Raw genomic sequence first — 18,237 nt, forward strand, 5'->3', positions numbered from 1 at the left:
TTAAAGAACCTGTCAAACACCCCTTTGTAAAACCAGCTATACTAAACCAGGGAAAGACCTCTGTAGAAGTCATATTCCATCTCTTTTGCTACATTCCTTGATAGAAAGCACCTATATTTTGTCTCTGTCTCATAATTACTGTCATTTATATTGTCTGTGTATCACTTTAAATAATCTGCTTCCAACAACAGTATGATAGTACATACACACGGAAGAAACTTTTCCTAATAGCCAATCTGAAGGTCTCCTGGCACAACTTGAGGCCATCTCCTCTCCTCCTGTCACTTGTCACTCGGGAGAAGGGACTGACACGCTGCCAACGCCGCCGCTCCTCCCAGCCACCAGGGGGCGCCGCTCGGCGGCGCCACCTCCCCGGAAGTGACGGTGTTGTTTTCCTGCGGAGCTTCCCGTGGCCGCCATGGACATCCTGAAGCGGGAGATCAGCAGGAAGCGCCAGCAGCTGGAGGAGAAGGAGCTCCTGGGGGTGAGGGCGGCCGGCGTGGACACCAGGAGCCGCCTGTGGGCCCGGGGAAGGGCGGCGGGGGTGAGGCGGGAGCGGCCCGGGATGGGCCGAGGAAGGCGGCGCGGGGCGGCCCAGGGCCGAGCTTCCCAAAGCCGGGGTGATCCAGGATGGCATCGGGCAGGAGCCAGGAGGAGTTTGGGGGCGCGGATGCAGCCTGGCTTCAGCCTCGCTGCGTTTCGTGGGCTTTTGGGGCTGGTTTAGTTTATTTCGGGCACCTAGAGATGAGAAAAGTCAGCGCGAACTTTGGTGAGCAGTGTGGTTTCTTTCCTCCCCCCAGTCGAGTACTGTCCATACCCGGGCAGGGTCTGAGCGGTGTGTGTGTGTAAAAACCCCAAACCCGGGCAGGGTCTGAGCGGTGTGTGTGTGTAAAAACCCCAAACCCGGGCAGGGTCTGAGAGGTGTGTGTATGTAAAAACCCCAAACCCGGGCAGGGTCTGAGCGGTGTGTGTGTGTAAAAACCCCAAACCCGGGCAGGGTCTGAGCGGTGTGTGTGTGTAAAAACACCAAACCCGGGCAGGGTCTGAGCGGTGTGTGTGTAAAAACCCCAAACCCGGGCAGGGTCTGAGAGGTGTGTGTGCCTAAAAACCCCAAACGCGGGCAGGGTCTGAGAGGTGTGCGTGTGTAAAAACCCCAAACCCGGGCAGGGTCTGAGCGGTGTGTGTGTGTAAAAACCCCAAACCCGGGCAAGGTCTGAGAGGTGTGTGTGCCTAAAAACCCCAAACCCGGGCAGGGTCTGAGCGGTGTGTGTGTGTAAAAACCCCAAACCCGGGCAGGGTCTGAGAGGTGTGTGTGCCTAAAAACACCAAACCCGGGCAGGGTCTGAGAGGTGTGTGTGCCTAAAAACACCAAACCCGGGCAAGGTCTGAGCAGTGTTTGCCTAAAAACCCCAAACGCGGGCAGGGTCTGAGAGGTGTGTGTGTGTAAAAACCCCATACCCGGGCAGGGTCTGAGCGGTGTGTGTATGTAAAAACCCCAAACCCGGGCAAGGTCTGAGAGGTGTGTGTGTAAAAACCCCAAACCCGGGCAGGGTCTGAGAGGTGTGTGTGTAAAAACCCCAAACCCGGGCAGGGTCTGAGAGGTGTGTGTGTAAAAACCCCAAACCCGGGCAGGGTCTGAGCAGTGTGTGTGTGTAAAAACCCCAAACCCGGGCAGGGTCTGAGAGGTGTGTGTATGTAAAAACCCCAAACCCGGGCAAGGTCTGAGCGGTGTGTGTGTGTAAAAACCCCAAACCCGGGCAAGGTCTGAGCAGTGTTTGACTAAAAACCTCACAGCAGAGCTGAGCCCCTTTCAGGGGTATCTGATTTTGCATTTTGGCATCAGAAGCTGAAGTCAGGAGCAGCGGTCAGAGGCTGTTGTATGTCAGGCAAAGCATGAAGGAAGAAGTTGTAGTTTGTACTAATCAAGGAAAATGCTTTGGGATGACCACATTTTCCAGCTGTTGTGTGTCTGGAATGCCTTTTCAGGCACATTTCTACAAAGTTGCTCCAAGCAAGCTTATAAAATACTGTGTATAAAGGTAATCTCTCCCACATCCTTGATTTAATGTCAAATGATGTGGGTAGTGTGCTTTATCTAAACAATCTGGGCCTGGTTGTGCACATCTGAAGTGAAGCTTTACGCCAAAGACCACCAAGGCCTTACAGGACAAAAAATTTGGGTTTTCTAAAGTGCTGACAAGCACATTGTATTTTAATTCTGCTTATATGTATATCCTGCAAGGTAACTCTATATTGCTGATTTCAGAGGTGCTTCCAACTAGTTCCCTTTCTGTGGCAATGTAGGCATCTCTGGGAAAGGATGTAGCTGAATTCACCAAGCCAAGTAAGAAAGTTTAAGCCATTTTTGCTCAGTCATGCAAAACTGTGAACTGGTAACAGCTGTCCTCTCTTTTAGGGAAATAAGAAGTATTTCAAACGCAGTGAGTTAGCCAAAAAGGAAGAGGAGGCCTACTTCCAGAGATGTGGCTACAAGGTATGGAAATTGTTCTTCCAGGACTTGGTGTGTTTATTTTGAAGTCTGCATTTTTTATCAACAATAACAATGTTGTTAATGGTAATTGTTGTTCTTTGTTCAATCTGTTAATGTTATACATTAGCCTGTAAATGAGAAGCCACCTGGAGAGGTATGATTTTCTGAAATCATTTTCAATGCAGGAGAAGATATGCATGACATACAGCTATTTAAGTTTGTGTTATGGTTTGGCTTTTATTTTTCGTTTGTTTGTTTTTATTTGTGGAAAGCATGAAGTGGCTCGGGATCAAAGCTTGTCTTCCTTTCTTATTAAATCGTGATGTTAGGCATGAACACTGGATCTGATATAGCCACCTTGCTCCCCTTATTGAGAAAAATGGATACATCTGGATAATTTTATCTGATCTTCATTGTCAAAAAGTCAAAAAGAAATCAGTATAGTGTGGGTGTGCATCAACAAGATCTGCCAACTCTCCTAAATTTGTATTTGGGTTTTGGCCATTAAACACCCAGCACTGAAGCACACAACAGCATTTATGTTCCTGCTGGAAAAATATTAGAAACAATTGGTAACCTCGGGTGCATTTTGCAACAAATGGGTGATCTGGAAGGCTTTATCTGCCTTGTAATGGTGTCAGGGCAAGAGTTTAATGAAATGGAAAGAATGTTGTTGTCTTTTATAAGTGTGTGTGCCTGCCTGCCTGATGGGGTGTCTGGGAGGGGAATGCATTTTCTGGGGAAGACAGTTTCATAATCTTGTTTGCTGTTAGAGGGCATAAATAGGAGCTTTGTTTTCAAGTGACCTTTACCCAGTTAGTGACTTATTCTGAAACCTTGATCTATTTGTGCGTATTTGAACGTCAATGCCAAAATGATTCTCGGAATGTGCAGCATAAAGTCATGGGAAAGTTCTGTGAATCCAGCTGCTCTTCCAAGTGCAAATGTCTGCCTGATGCCTTTTGAGCATTAGCTTGAATTCATCAGAACCTGATGTGGTTCCTGATGTGTTACCTGTGCCGCTGCAGCACCGGTTATGGTGTGAAATGCAGCCCTGAAAATGGTTTTAAAATAAGTTACTTTGTTAAATTTAGTATCTTTTTAGAGCCTCCCATATTTCTGCATTTGTTCTTTATTCTGTTAATGAGACACGGAACACAGACTGATTTCCTTTTAAATTCAGGTTCCTTTTTGCTTTGCTTAGACTTAGTAAGTTGGAATAATTTCACTTACTTGAAGAAAGCATTGAAACAAAAATAACAGTGGTAAAGATACTGCTTATAACTTGGAGTCCAGCTGACAGAATGGATCAAATATTTTCTTCCAGTGCTGCTATCTCTTTATGATTTCAAGAATGTTTGTAAGTTAAAATTTGTGTGTATCCTTCTGCTCTGGGAGTATATTTTTAAAAAAAAATTTACACTGTTCTTCCATACTTTCTGTACCCTGTCAATTCCTCTTTCCCTGCATTGATGGAAATTTTATTTTTCCCCTCCCTTTATGTTAAACATTGATTTAATTGTCTTTCCCTTGTTCATTCCGTACACCTGTACTTGTAGGATTGATTTTTTCTGTGTTTACTAATAGAGCATTGAATGTAGATTTGTAGCTGAATCTTGTAGCTGGAGCCCCAGGAGTGAATCCTGCCAAGCACATGGAGTCACACTGACACCTGAGCAAGGCTGGCACCATGGCCTGAAAGAATAAAAAAGCCTCTTTTTTAAAAAAAATAAAAATAAATGCTGTCCAGTACCTTCTTCAAAATGATCAACCCAAGTGCAGTCTGCCCATGCACAGGGAATGCTGCAGGCTGCTCTAGCATTAATTGGATTGTTTCCCTTTTAGCAAGTACACAAAGGAAATAAATTAAGGAAAAACAAGGATATATTTCCTTATTATAGGAATATTACCACCAGCAATCTGCTCCTGCTCTCAGAAGTGTTGAATATGAGCTTATACAGGGAGCTGTAGTTACATGGCTGCTGTCGCAAAGTTACTTTGATCAAAGAGTTGTTTTGAATTATTAAAATACTGAATAATGAAGAAGAAATGCTCTCTTTGATTCAGGGACCTTCTTTTAGACTAATGATATTCTGTTCCTGTGAGGAGTTGTCTTTTCTGTTTTTTTTGGTTTTTTTTTTTTTTTTTTTTTTTACCTGCAAGAAACTGGCAAGGTTCTTAGAGAGGTGCATTACCTAAAACAAGGTTAGAGAGGTGCATTACCTCTCAAAACCCAGCAGAAACTGTGGATCACTGTTAACTGCTCAGCTTGCTGAAGCTGCAGGTAATAAACACTGTAACTGACACTGGAAGAAGCAGCTCCACTCACCCTGCTCTGGGGTTTTCCTTCCTGTCCGTCTGTCTGTGCATGTGCTGGTCCTGGGGAGCTGGATGAGGAAGTGAAGCAGGCTGGGAACAGTACCAGTATTTGTGTTTGTCAGAGTATTTTCTGTTTGAATAATTTCCCCCTTCTGGTTTATCACACAGTGATGCAAATGGTCTTGCATGGGTAGGAAGGACGGAACAGGGGCAGGAATCAACAGGCAGAGGGTGGTTTTGCTATTTTTGGCACCAGTGCTGGTATCTGCCTGCTAAAGTGACAGTCAAACTTCAGCAATTGTCCTTTCTGTTTGCTGGAGAGACTAACACTTCGGCGGGTTGCAGGAAGCAGTTAATTACTGATACTGTCAAGTATACTATACTGATACTATCAAGAACAACTATTGTTCTAATTTTATGGACCATAAAACTATGAAACTAAAGGTTTATATTATCATGTTAAGTCTGTGTTCCAGAGCTCTGTATCTTGCCATCATTTCTCATCAATATGTGGGTTTGTTTCTGTTGCACATGAGTAACTGTGTCTGTTGAATGTAGGTACAGCAGCAGGAAGAGGAGGAGAAACCACTGGCTGCATCAAATCCAGTGCTGGAACTGGAACTGGCAGAGGAAAAGTTACCAATGACTCTTTCCAGACAGGAGGTAAAATCAGTCACCATAAACTGACCCCTTGAGTTTACAGCAAATGCACCTGTAATTTCTCGTTAGGGCTGTTTCATCCAGTGAACTGTACTTTTTATGGCACTTTTATTAAATAATAAGCTTCCATGTTTGCAGTCAGCAGTTAATGATCATCTTTGCTTATCAGCGCTCTGCTGTCCAATTGAATGCATAGGGAGGTACAGATGGGTAGAGCCTCTCTGTTACAGGGATTTACACAGCTATAACATTTTACAGCTCTTTCAGAGTGATACTCTGAATATCAGCATTATCCTTGGATAGTACTGAGGATGGCATGCTGACTTTTTCCAAGATTTTTTTCTCCTGGGCTTCTTTTCTTTGTAACTCATTGGTCTGAACACAAATTTAGAAACTAAGTTTTGGAAGTTCACCTTAGCCTGTAGAGGAAACGGTCCTAAAGCCAGAGCAGCTGGGATGTTCTTTGCCTTTTCTATGTATAAAAATGCCTATTTAGATTTAAGTTCACAAACAGATCCACACCCCAAAGCAGAAGCAGGAAGTTCAGAAGTACAGAATGTACTCTAATCTTGGAAATACTGAAATTCACAGCTGAGGTCATCCAAACATGTCACACCTCCCCTTAATTTGTCAGGATATTCAGGTTTTTACAGGACTTGTAATGAGGGTTGTTAGTTTTGTGTTTGGTTTCAGGTTTGAATCAAATTGAGGGAGACTTTTTCACTTCTATTATATCTACTTTTAAATTAACTATCCCATTAGATTTTGGGACTTCATATTTCCAGATGTTTAATGATGGGGGTTTTCAGCAGATCATCTTGTAGCTGTGCTCGGACAACCTGCAGCCCAGTTAGTATTTTTATTGTCAAGACAAGTAGGTGAGTAAGATTATTGTCGAGTTCCTTTGTGATTTTGAAAGTGGTTTTTAAGCTCTGCCAAAGGCATGATTTTTGTGTATTTGTTAGAACAAGTCAGAGCAGGAAGAAGTCGGCTGTATCAAACAGCCTGGGATTTTATTCAAAATTTGGATCAGTAATATTTGGAATGACCTTTCACTGAAATACCGTGGGAATTTTATATTTAGATTGTAAAGTGTCTGGAACATTTTTCTGCTGCTTAAAATACTGCCATTTCCTCTCCAGTTCAGCTCAGCTTGTTATTCTAAGCAAAGTAAATAAATCTGTCATTCTGGATTTTATTTTGCTTCCTTTATGCGTCAGGGAGCGCTTTGATTCTTTTCAGGTTATCAGGAGGTTACGAGAGAGGGGTGAGCCCATCAGGCTGTTTGGAGAAACAGATTATGATGCATTTCAACGTCTGAGGAAGATAGAAATTCTTGCACCTGAAGTGAACAAGGTAAGACTGGCTCTTAGTTACTTATTTGTGGTGGGGTAATCAATAAGTAACCCTAGAAAAGTTACCGAAAATCGCTTTCAGTAACTGTTAATATTCAGGAGGAGAGGTACTAGACAGCAAAGAGAATACGGTGCTCTTGTCTCATTTTTTTTCTGAGAAACTATGTTAAGTATCAGATTTTTGTGCACAATTACATTATGTTAGAGAGTTCAGCTCTAGAAATCTACCAGGCCCTTGTCAGTTGGAAAGGGTTTTTGGGTGGCACCAATACTTCAGCTTGTTCTGCCCTTTCTTTTTAATGAGCAGAGAACAGTCATTTACTGTTAAAATAATCCTGTGTTTGTGGTTATGTGCACCCCTGGGAAGGCACAAGTAAGTAAGAGCAGGACTGCATACTGTCTCTCTGGGATATAAATGATTTTTCAAATCCCTGTATTCCAGAGCTATAACTTGTTATGGAAATGTCATTTTACCCCTTCTCTTTAAAGTAGCCATCAGCTCAGTAGCTGACTTGATGATATAATTAATTTATTCATTTTGTCTTAAGAAATGAACAGTTAAGTGAGGAGATAGATCTGGGGTTTGTTCTACATTCACTGTTAACCAAATTTACAGCCTTATTAACAAAATGACGATTTGCATTTTCTTCTCTAATTTGTGGCAAACTGAATTGTTTTAAATGTCTTTCCTGAGGCTGCCCATAAAAGGGAAGCCTTTTCCTCTCCAGCTCTTTAAAATAAAGATAAACACATCTAGAAATAAAAGCTCTGCTAATGAAAGCTTCCCCTCCAGCAGCATTGATCACAGGAGCAGGATTAGGAAATAGAGAGCCCATAAATACAGTTGTGCTGGATTGTTGTTACATGTTTCAGTCACTCTTGTTGCTGTCTAGGGAGATTCTGCATGTTGCTTAGTCAATCAGCCTTGTGGTTCAGACATTTTTAGAGTAACTAAATGATTAATAGAAATGCTTCAGACAGCCAAGCTTGATGATAGAAGAGGGGAAGTAACTGTGCATATCCATTCCCTGTAGAGTGGCTGAATTTATCTGAGGGTAAAAAATGTCATACTCCTTTATAGAACTTTATATTTTATGTCTCAAGACGAGAAGGCAAATCCTTCAACTGTGGTTAAGGCAAGTTGTGTTCTATTTGAAAGGACCTTTTAATTTTATATATATAGTTTTAAACTGATTCTGGTTTTTTTTAGTCACCTGTTCCAAAGCTGAGGGTTAAACAGTGAATCTATATAAAACATTCTACTATGTTTAAATAATTTGTAATAAAAGAAAACAACATAATTGTTTTATGTCTGGCACTGAAGGAGTGTTACCTTATTTACAGCTTTTTTCAGGGCAGATATGAAAACTTGGAGATCTGATGATGGTTATGGTCTGGTTTTCATTTGTTTTGGGGTGGTTTAGTGCATTGCTTGGAGAAAATGACTCAAAGAAAGTCCTAAAGGCTGATTCCATCCTCCAGGGTTTTTTTTTTGGTGAAAATACTGTAAAAAGTATTTTTCATAGGTATGAGCACTTTAGAAGTTCATGCACCTGTTTTTTGTTAGGTGCTGAAGCAGAAACTGTTCTTGGAGTTCAGTTAAATTCAAACAACAACACTAAACCCTTATGTGTGTGTTTACAGAATTTGCAGCTTAAACAGAAGTTGGATACTCACAGTGACAGTACTGAAATACTTTTATTTACCTGAGGGTTTTTTTAATAAATCATTCTATTTTTTTTTTTTCCTAGGGCCTGAGAAATGACCTGAAGGCTGCTTTGGATAAGATTGACCAGCAGTACCTGAATGAAATTGTAGGCGGCCAAGAAGCCGGAGATGATGACTCCCAGAATGACCTGAAAGTCCATGAGGAGAATACTACTATTGAAGAACTAGAAGTATGGGATAGATCATAGCTAAGGGGTGTTAGATATAGTATGTTGCTGTGAGAAAGCTTCAGGATTGTTTAGACAAAGTTGACTTTTTTTCAACAGCTGACTTAGGCATTTGGAAGTATTCTTATAGAGAAAATTTAGGTTTCCAAACCTGGAGTTGCACTGTAGGTGCCTACAAAAGACAAGTGAAAACTCAAGTGGTCTTTTTTTACAACACTTCAGCCCAAAGGGGACAGGTGTGGCCTGCAAAGACAGTGGTACAGTTAAGATCCATTCTCCAGGCATTTCAGAAGTAGAGAATTTAATTGCAATACCTGGTCATAAATGCCAATGCCTTTCCAATGAATATTTGAGAGGGTAATAAGGTCAGTACCAATTAATTTTCCCTATACAAGGAGGAAGGACTCTGAAAAACAGACACACAGGAAGAATGTTTGATATGAAAACATCTAGGATAAAAAAAAAAAGAAGAGCATCAGATGTAGGCAGACCACAGGAAATATAAGAAGTGCAGAGATAATGTGTCCCAGAAACTTGAGTGGAAATGGCTGCTCTGTTCTGAAAGAATCCTGTGATGTTTGTGTGAGCAAGTGGAGAGTAAGTGCCAGGAAATGCATTCATCACCTGGTATTTCAGGATAATGTTTTGAAAAGCACATTAACTTGAGCTGAAGACTTTTACCCTTAATCTTCAAAACTCTTTGCAGGAGTTAATCTTCATAACGTCCTTCCAAAAGCGTTTTTAAGAACTAATACGATTTATAGCTGAAAGCTGAAGTGAATACATTATTATTAAGAAATAGTCTGGGGTTTTTGTTAATGGTGCCAGGGGTTCTGGTTTAAAATAACTGCAGTACCACAGTGGATAGCAGCAGTGGTATTGGAGCTGCATTTTATTGATCTGTTAGCTCTCAAAATAACCCCTTTATGTGGTAATAGGGCAGGCTTGGTTTGAGCCATGCAAACAATCTGTTTCTAAAAAGTTTGAAAACACTGCATCTTAAATTTTGTTACTTCAGCTGTATTGCCTTGAGCATAAAGGCTTATATTGAATTTGACTCCAAATCTAGGACATTTTTTAAAATAAATCTCACTTTGGAAATGTGAGGGCAATGGAAATAGATTCTAAATCCAACTATACCTACTGGAAAATGTTTGTAAAACTTACTGTTAGTATTTACAGTTTCGAGGTTTTGGAGTATTGGAGCATACAGCTGGGCTTTTTTAGTGGTTTGTTGCTTCGTTGTTTGGAGTTTTTTTTTAGATTTTTTTCCCTCAAATTCACAATTGCAATTAAATGATAAAAAGCCTCAGTGCATTAGAGAATTGAAATAGCATAACAAAATAACTAGGTTAATTGATGGCTTTGGGGATCTCAAAAAATGCAGAGCACCCACAGTTCCCCTTCATACAGTGCTGTCAGACATCTGCTAATAATAATTGCTAATAATTGCTAATGCAAATAATATAGTAGTTAATGATTGAGGAATTACTGTTGTATTGACTTTTCAGAAATAATCATATTGGCATTGTGATGTAAATGTTTTTAATAGATTAATGAATTTCAGTAGCATTTGTAGCTGTTTCATGATCAGTGTTTGGGATTTCTTGTGGAATTTATTGCAGTTTGTGGTGCAGTGAACCATGCTCTGCTCTGGTGGTGCTGGCAGACTAGACAAAGTAGAAATAATGGCCCTTTTTTTCCCCCCCCTCTTCCAGGCTTTGGGAGAATCCTTAGGACGGGGTGATGATCACTATGATATGGACATCATAACAAAGTTCTTGAAGGTAACAGACTCTGATTATTCTGCAGTTGTGTCATTTTATTACTGCCATGCAGATACATTTCAAGAATAGGAGAGTGGGTTTCAGCTGCTTGAGAGGAAAATCTCACATGTTATGTGTAAGATGTGGTTTTTTTGAAATACTTGGCACTCCACAGTCTTTGTTAGTCACAACAGTGACTTGTGCCAGATCTGGGGAAGAGCTCTTGGGAGAGCGGTGTTCAAAATCTGGTCCTGCTTTTCCAGACAAAATAAATACGGTTTTGATTTTCATGTGATATTTGAGGCAGTTGTCTGTAGTTGCCTCTGTGTAGTGCTGTGGCATCAAAACTTTTGGAGGAGTTTCCTTGGAACAGTGCAAGCTGAATTGGAATGTCACCTAATACTGTTAGTGAAATTAGAGTTTTAAAGGAAGTCCACAGGTTCAAGTGGATGGCAGGAAATTGTTTGCCTTGTTTCCTGGCAAGAAACCTGTGTTGCCTCTCAGCTGAGTCAGCCAGTGCCTGTGTGACTGTTGTGGTGATCAAAGTCACAGCAAGAACTGAAGCTTTAATTTGTGTGTATACATTTAAGATAAGTTGCTGTCCCTCCTTGCCTACCCTTCTGAAAAAGGTTTTACCTTTGTAAAACTTCTCCAGAAAACTCACTTTGCCTTGGTTGCTTAGCCCTCTGTTCCGTCTGATGTGCTGGGGAAGTCACTAGATGGCACCATGACACAGATGTGCTTGCTCCCTGCAGTTCCTCCTGGGAGTTTGGGCCAAGGAGTTGAATGCCAGAGAGGACTATGTGAAACGGGGCGTGCAGGGGAAGCTGAACAGCGCCACTCAGAAACAGACAGAGTCCTACCTGCGGCCGCTCTTCAGAAAGCTCCGCAAAAGGGTAAACCACCTTTAAATGCCACTTCCAGGTACCCAGAATTAGTGCCCTTTCTAGGGCAGTCTTAGCCTCACTGAAGGAGAGGGGATAAGTGAGTTGGTCACGGTTTCTATATCTAGAGCTCCTGACACTCAGTTCTGACTATCTCAATCAGTGAAATCTGCCCATCCACTGCTTTTCCAGCTGTTTAAAGTAGCACCTGCTCCCTGAGTTGCAAACAGGGCAGAAAACTGAGGTTGCATTTTGCACTTTGCCATCAGCTACCAGGTGTAACTGCTTAACCTCTCCTCTTCAGATCCTTCATTTGAATAATGAACATGTTTTCCTTTGTGAAACTCCAAATAAGGGTAGTTGCTAAACTTTATATAAATGCTGAGTAAGATGATTTTCCTGAGCTGCTGTTCTGCAGTAAATGTCTTTTTTTTTCTTTCCTGTCTCTCCTGTAGACACTTCCTGCAGACATCAAAGAATCAATAACAGATATTATTAAATTTATGTTGCAAAGAGAATACGTGAAGGTATGTTTGTTTGTACTCTTCCATTATGTTCACACTGTCTGGTTTTAAAAGATTGAGTTTATTGCTTCAGCATTCCCATTTTTTTTTCATTTTGAAGATGCATAGCTGGAAATAAAGCATCTATCCCAACAAAATGGAAAATGGCTGTGAAATGTTAGGCTCCAAGTAGTGTTTGATCCACAGTCTGATAGAAGACCTTTTGAGGTTCATGAAACTGCACAGCTTTGTAAATATGAAGAAGATTTTTCTCAGAGATGTGTATATTAAGTTGCAGAGCATTCCTCTAGGGGAAACCTGATGTCCTTAGATTAAATGAAGGTATTGAATAGTAATAGGATGTTGATTAATTAATTAGGAATTAATTGAGGCAAACTGAGTTATTGAATATGAAGCACTGTCCCTTTCTTTGTCTACACTCACATTAAGTGGCCTGGTAAAGTTGAGGTAAGTAGAAAAGATTTTTTGGATGAAGTCTTCTCACTGGAGGAAGCAGAAGTACTTTGAGACACAAGATCCAAGACAATGTTAGGTTTTATTTGTGGCTGCCTTCAGAAGTGAAATTCAAATACCAGTAGCATTTGCTGAAGTAGCCTGTGTATGCAGGCAAAACCGAACTGTCTTTTGCCTTTGAATTTCTAGTATTTCTTACTGTTCTTGTGAGGATTTGACATAATTAGTCAAGTAAGCATGCAAACCTGCTTTTGATGCTGAAAAAAACTTTATATGGCCTAAGGCAAATTTAATCCAAATCATTTGTAAGCAGAACTGAACATGTGGGATGTATGATAGTGGGGTTTTATTTTGAAGCATTTTTTTTCTCTTGGTTGTCATCATTATGTGGAAATTCCCTTTCCAATACCTTCCCAAATGAATGAGCATGCAGGAATGTGGTGTATCTCTGGGTTAATCAGCAGTGCTTCTGTCTCCTGGAGGTGCTTACCTTTAAGTAAACTTCACAGAGAGATTTTGAGTACACTTAAGTACACATTTGAATGTTTTGTTTTGCTTTTTCTTACATTAGGCTAATTGTTTTACAGATACTCACATCCTTTTCAATTTCCTAAGAGACTTGTCTCTTTTTGCATGCTCTTGTCTTCTGTTTCTTTTTGCCTGCTGCTTGCTTTATGCAGCCGAGTGAATGCTGTCAGCCACAAATTCTTGCTATTTTGTTGGTTGAAAAGCTTGAAAGATTTTAATTTTGAAATCAATGTGTTGACAGCAGGCAAATGCCAGAATGCAAGGTGTCCACTCAGCCTTAATTAACCCTGTTGTGACAGTCCTGCAAGGGCCTTTAATTGCATGTTCACATACTGTTCATCACAAAAGTATATTTAAGTCAGCAAGTAGGCATTTGACTAAGACTGTTCAGATTCTGCCTCATGCAGGCAGTGACTAAGCTCTGTCCCCTCTTCAGATTTGCTTTTAGGTCTGTCTGCCACCCCCTGCCTTTTTCATTATTCACCTCCCAGTTTGTTCAGTGCTAGCTGGAAAGGAATCTGCACCCACTGGTCATGATTGCTGCTTCTTATTGTCCAGTTTTTGAATAGGAGTTGATAAATTAACTTTTTACTAGTGAGTTTTGTAGCTGCTTTCTAATAGACAAGGAATGTCCTGTTCCATGTCCTTTGGGTTTTTTTGTAATTATGTCTGTCACTTGCTGGTTCTCAGTTGTTATGTTGGGGTTTTTTTTAAGCTCTATACTTCTCTTCCTTTCTTCCTTTCTTTCTATTAATTTTCCCTTTGAGTTCTATCCCTGTTTTTTCCAGGTATGTTCTCTGTTACAGCTTTAAAACAGGATCTGTGCTCTTCATGGGAAAATTCCTGATTGATTTACTGTTGCTACTGCTCTGGCCATAAGCATGGTTACAAATGTAACCTTTTTTAACCAGAGATGGTTGAGTTGAAAATAATCCCAGTAAACCCTAGTTTTGACCAAGGTAACCAAGCTGCCTTATCCAGTTACTTTTTTTCTTCAGGGAAAGTCCATAGTCCTCACTTCCCTTGGAGTTCCATGTGGGAATGTGTGTTGTGCAGTTGGTTAATACCATGCAGTAACCCCAGATCAGAGAGACTGAAATGGGTGTTTAACTGCACGTGGCAGTGCAAAAATGCTTTGTGTGGTGCTGTTGCTGTGGTGCTGAGTGATGCCCTTCCCTGTCCAGGCGAACGATGCCTATCTGCAGATGGCCATTGGCAACGCCCCCTGGCCCATCGGCGTCACCATGGTCGGCATCCACGCGCGGACGGGGCGCGAGAAGATTTTCTCCAAGCACGTGGCCCACGTGCTCAATGATGAAACTCAGAGGAAATACATACAGGTAATGTCAGCTTTGGAAATCAGGTCTGCTTGTGTAGGGGCATCTTTGAGAAACATCAGTGTCAGGTGATGTGGTAAAAGGGTACTGGAAGTGGACAGGTTAATTTGGGTCAAACAGGACATCCAGGTAATAGGTAGCTTATCCTGGACCTAAATGTTCTTCAGTGCTGGGCCAGGAACAGTCTAATGAGTTTTTCTGAACTGCTGTGATCATGCTTGAACACCATATCAGCTGTGAAGACAGGCTTGATTTTTCTGTTTAACTCATGCTTTAAACATCATGCACAGAATTAAATACTGTTAAATTCAGTCCTTCTGACTATTTCTGCAACTAGATAAATGCCAGGTTTAGTTCTTCCTGGGCATCTTCACACCTATGTAGACTTCTGATTGTGGAATTAGTAGCAGTGCTGTTTTTCTACTCTGTCCTTTCAACACAGTGGGTGGACAGGTCTGAGGAAACAAGCCTTCTCTCTTTATATTATTAAATGTGTTTGGCTCTTGCCAGTTGCAGTTTCATTGAGATAAAAAACCTTCGGGGATAACTCTGAAGCCTCCAGAGCAGTATCATGGAGCTCAGAGCTCCTGGCAGGGGAGGTTTACAGAAACATCTTCCTTCTGCAGCAACAGGACTCCTGTTGCTTTTCAGCTTCTGCAGATGTCTGCAAGGAAATTGTTTGCAAAATGCAACTTCGCCTTCTGTTCTGAGTCTTTAAGTTTTTGGGCTGCGAATATAACCTTTGGTTTTTCTTCAACTATAATTTTTAATAGCATAACCTGAAAAAATACTGTTGTGAAGTCACAGTTTGGTTCTTGCCTTGGCTGTGCAGCTTGTTTTGAAATTGTTTTTTGCTCTTTAGAATTAATTTTCATTTTCAGCTTTCTTGTAAATATAATTAATTATATAATTTGGTGATAAAGAGGGATTAAAGAATTGCTGTGATCCTTCATGGTGAGTCTTACCAGGTGGGACTGAAGCTGTTGCCTTTTTGATTATGCCACAGACTCCTCTAATATTGAAGAGAACCTCAAACTTTGAACAGAATAATGACCAAAATAAAAATCCCAACCTCAAAATATCAACCTTTTCTTTTTAATTCTTCTTGTTAAGCTTAAGAATACTGTAGGCTATTGAGTTTGTTCAACAGCTGCAGCCTTATTACAGAACTGTCCTTGTTTTGTTAATTCCTAGGGGCTGAAGAGGCTCATGACCATTTGCCAGAAGCACTTCCCAACAGACCCATCCAAATGTGTGGAGTACAATGCACTGTGAGGCTCTGTGGGGGCCAGGATGGAACTCACATTTTGGACTCCAACACCCAGAGAGGATGGAAGAGGCAGAGTTTGAGCCTGAACACCAACAAGAACTTGGCTTTGTAAAAAAAGCAGAAAGGAGATTTTTTTATAGCTTCCTTTTTCTGAGCCCCATTTATTTAGGTTTATTTTGAAATATGTGCTTTTTGCTGAACACATCCAATGTACAGCAGAGGGGTGGGTTTTGAAGAGTTTAAGACCAAGACAATGACCAAGGGAAAATGCACATGACAGCTGCTTTTATTTCAGTTTGTTATTCAGGGAACTGTGCAAACTGAACTGTTTCCCATATTTTAGAGCTTTAGGTGAGTCTCAGCCCTGCAAGGAGCATGTGTGGAGTTTTTTTTTGGCTGCTTTTGCATTGGAGACTGACGTGGGGAGATGATTAGAGGGAAGCAGTTGAATCTGAATCTTGGTTATTTCTGTAAATATAAAGACTTTATTGGATAATCTTTCATGTGGTATTTATCAGGAATAAAAAAAAAAGGTTTATATATTTCTCAGCCTCAGTGCAAAGTTTTTGATCTTGAATGCATCTGATTTGGCTTTTTTTTTTTTTCCTGGTAACGACATTTTTAATATAAACCTTCTGGGCTTGGGGGAAGTAATCTTATGGCTCTTGAGGCTTTCAAATTCCATTTTTATACATCTGGAGAAAATTTTCAGTCTGCTGGGTATTGCAGAGAAAATAATTAGGACCTCCCATGACCATGAACAGTATTTCTACCAGCCACAAATCTTTACCATTGTGTATCCTGACTGGGAATGGTGAGGAAACTCATGGGAACGATGTCTAATTCTGCAGAAACAGTGAAATACTGAAACTTTGTTAGTTTTGAGCAGAACCACTTCCTCAAGAAATGTGTCATTATTCCATTGAATGGGTTTGCCTGGGTCCTCACCTCGTCTGGCAGCTTGGAGCTGGAACTGGAGCCCTCTTCTCAAGGAGTGACCCGTCTCCCTTGGGTGTTCCCAGTGTCCTGTCGGGGATGTGAGCTGGGAGGAGTATCTTGGAGAACTTCAGGTTCTTCTGGAGATTCCTAGATTCTGAAGTGCTTCTTTGGACACAAAGTTTTCAGTCTGGAGTGTTTTACCCCAGAAAAAATGTCAAGAGCTTAGTGTTTAGAAGAAATAAAATGAGGCTGATGAGACCTCACTGTCTCTTGGGGGAGGGGCTTTAGGGGAGGAGATGGGGATTTGTGGGGAGAAGCTGGGCAGATGTCAGGAGCATGGAAGAGTTTCATTAACAGTGGTTTCTGGTGATTTTCTTTGCAGTGCTCTGTACAGATACTCTTTGGGGGCGTTATTATAACGGAAACATTTGTAACGCTGCAACTTTATCCCTCTCCCCACCCAGACTGTTTCCTGAACTGTTTCTAAATCTTTATCTTGACCTTAGTTTTGAACTCTGTAAATAATTGAGGGACAATATTGTCCCTTGTTCAGAAGAGCTGTAATTTCCCTGGAAACTGTAGCGAGTGAGTAGCCAGGAGATGGTTTAAGGAGCATTGTATCGTCTGCTGTAGCGGGAAGCGGATTCCTTAGGGGCTCTGTAACAGTGCTAGATGGATTTTTCCTTCCTGCCTTAGAGCTAATTATTGAGGAGAATTTTAATGGTACCCTGAGTGCTGGTTTGAGTGGGGATGCGCCTCCTGTAGGGATGTAAATTTGAGGTTGGAATGTCTTAGTCTGATCAGGTTTTAAGGAATGCAGTTTAAGCAATGTGCCTCCTTGCTGACAGTCCCTGAAATACAGCCACCTTGCTTGAATGAATCCCATGACGGAAGAAGTTTATCCCCTTGCAATCCATGGAATGGTGCTGTATGGGGAACCGAGGAGCTGGGAGCTACTTTCTCACGGCATATCCGTGTAAGAGTTTCCAGCTGTCCAGCACGTGAGAGCCAGCTCTGGTCCTCGGGGGATGGTGGGCCAGGGGGACACTGTTATGGCAGCTGCTTTTCATCATCGCTTGGAGGCTCTTTGCAGCTGGATGGCCCCAAATTGCAGCTTCCAGACTGTGATCAAATAGTTAATAATGCCTCTTAGCCAAAAAAAATCCCAGCCCTCGGTGTAGTTTAGGGAGGAGTGGGTGTGGTGCAGCTGTCACACTGCTTGACAGTTTGGGGTTTTTTTGTGGGGAGGGTATGTTTCAGTTTAGCAATTTACTTTTCCCTCTAGGCTTTTCCAGATGTTTATTTCTGATAATTCTTGCATTAGGCGGAAATAACTCTGCTGAATCCAAAGACTTGTAGCCTTAGGATGAAATCATGAGTTTGCCATAGCGGTGCCTGGAGTGGTTTTGGGACTTCAGTGCCCCTGGTCATTTGATGCAGTCCCTGACACTTCCTCAAGCCTGGCCGTGGCAGGGCTTGTGCAAGATGAACTCTAAAACTATTGGTACCTGTCTGATACTGGTATTATTGTGCCTGGTGGTGGTTAAATGCCTTAAATTCCCTATTTGCTATTTGTGCTGCTGGAAGGTTTCTTAGGGTAGGTGTATGTGGGATAAGTTTATTTTAATGGAGGAACTTGGTTCCTTTTCAGCTGGCTGCCATAACATCACCACCATTGATCCAGTCCTGCCCAAAGAACGAACCTGATTAGGATGTAAGTGGCTTCACTTCTCAGGGGGCAAAAAGTGCTCTGACTCCTTGACCCAGGGGACAAGAGCATAACGTGGTGCCTTCCAAGAGGGCTGGTGCAAGGTGG

The 18,237-nt window shown here is 41.6% G+C and overlaps 1 protein-coding gene across 2 annotated transcripts; it reads left to right on the forward strand.

The window, feature by feature from the left end:
• The first annotated feature begins 372 nt into the window (after positions 1 to 372).
• On the forward strand, positions 373 to 16,031 carry LOC131591517 (pre-mRNA-splicing factor 18). 2 transcript variants are annotated; one of them, XM_058862309.1, is made up of 11 exons: positions 373 to 484; positions 2,417 to 2,494; positions 2,619 to 2,645; positions 5,369 to 5,473; positions 6,713 to 6,826; positions 8,577 to 8,723; positions 10,439 to 10,507; positions 11,242 to 11,382; positions 11,826 to 11,897; positions 14,060 to 14,215; positions 15,407 to 16,031. In XM_058862309.1, exons 1-11 carry the CDS (start codon positions 419 to 421, stop codon positions 15,485 to 15,487), a joined length of 1,056 nt encoding a protein of 351 aa, XP_058718292.1. In that variant the 5' UTR covers positions 373 to 418; the 3' UTR covers positions 15,488 to 16,031. The 2 variants fall into 2 exon arrangements, with proteins under 2 accessions (XP_058718292.1, XP_058718293.1); XM_058862310.1 differs by lacking the exon at positions 2,619 to 2,645 and having other exon boundaries at positions 374 to 484.
• Positions 16,032 to 18,237: the final 2,206 nt, after the last annotated feature.

The sequence above is a fragment of the Poecile atricapillus genome, chromosome W (assembly GCF_030490865.1).
Source record: "Poecile atricapillus isolate bPoeAtr1 chromosome W, bPoeAtr1.hap1, whole genome shotgun sequence".
NCBI lineage: Eukaryota > Metazoa > Chordata > Aves > Passeriformes > Paridae > Poecile > Poecile atricapillus.

Bases quoted from the DNA above. Each gene is read 5' to 3' on its own strand.
- LOC131591517 (XM_058862309.1), top strand. From the start codon at position 419: ATGGACATCCTGAAGCGGGAGATCAGCAGGAAGCGCCAGCAGCTGGAG. The intron at 2,495-2,618 runs GTATGGAAATTG...GTTATACATTAG, and splicing joins TCCAGAGATGTGGCTACAAG to CCTGTAAATGAGAAGCCACC. The intron at 2,646-5,368 runs GTATGATTTTCT...TGTTGAATGTAG, and splicing joins ATGAGAAGCCACCTGGAGAG to GTACAGCAGCAGGAAGAGGA.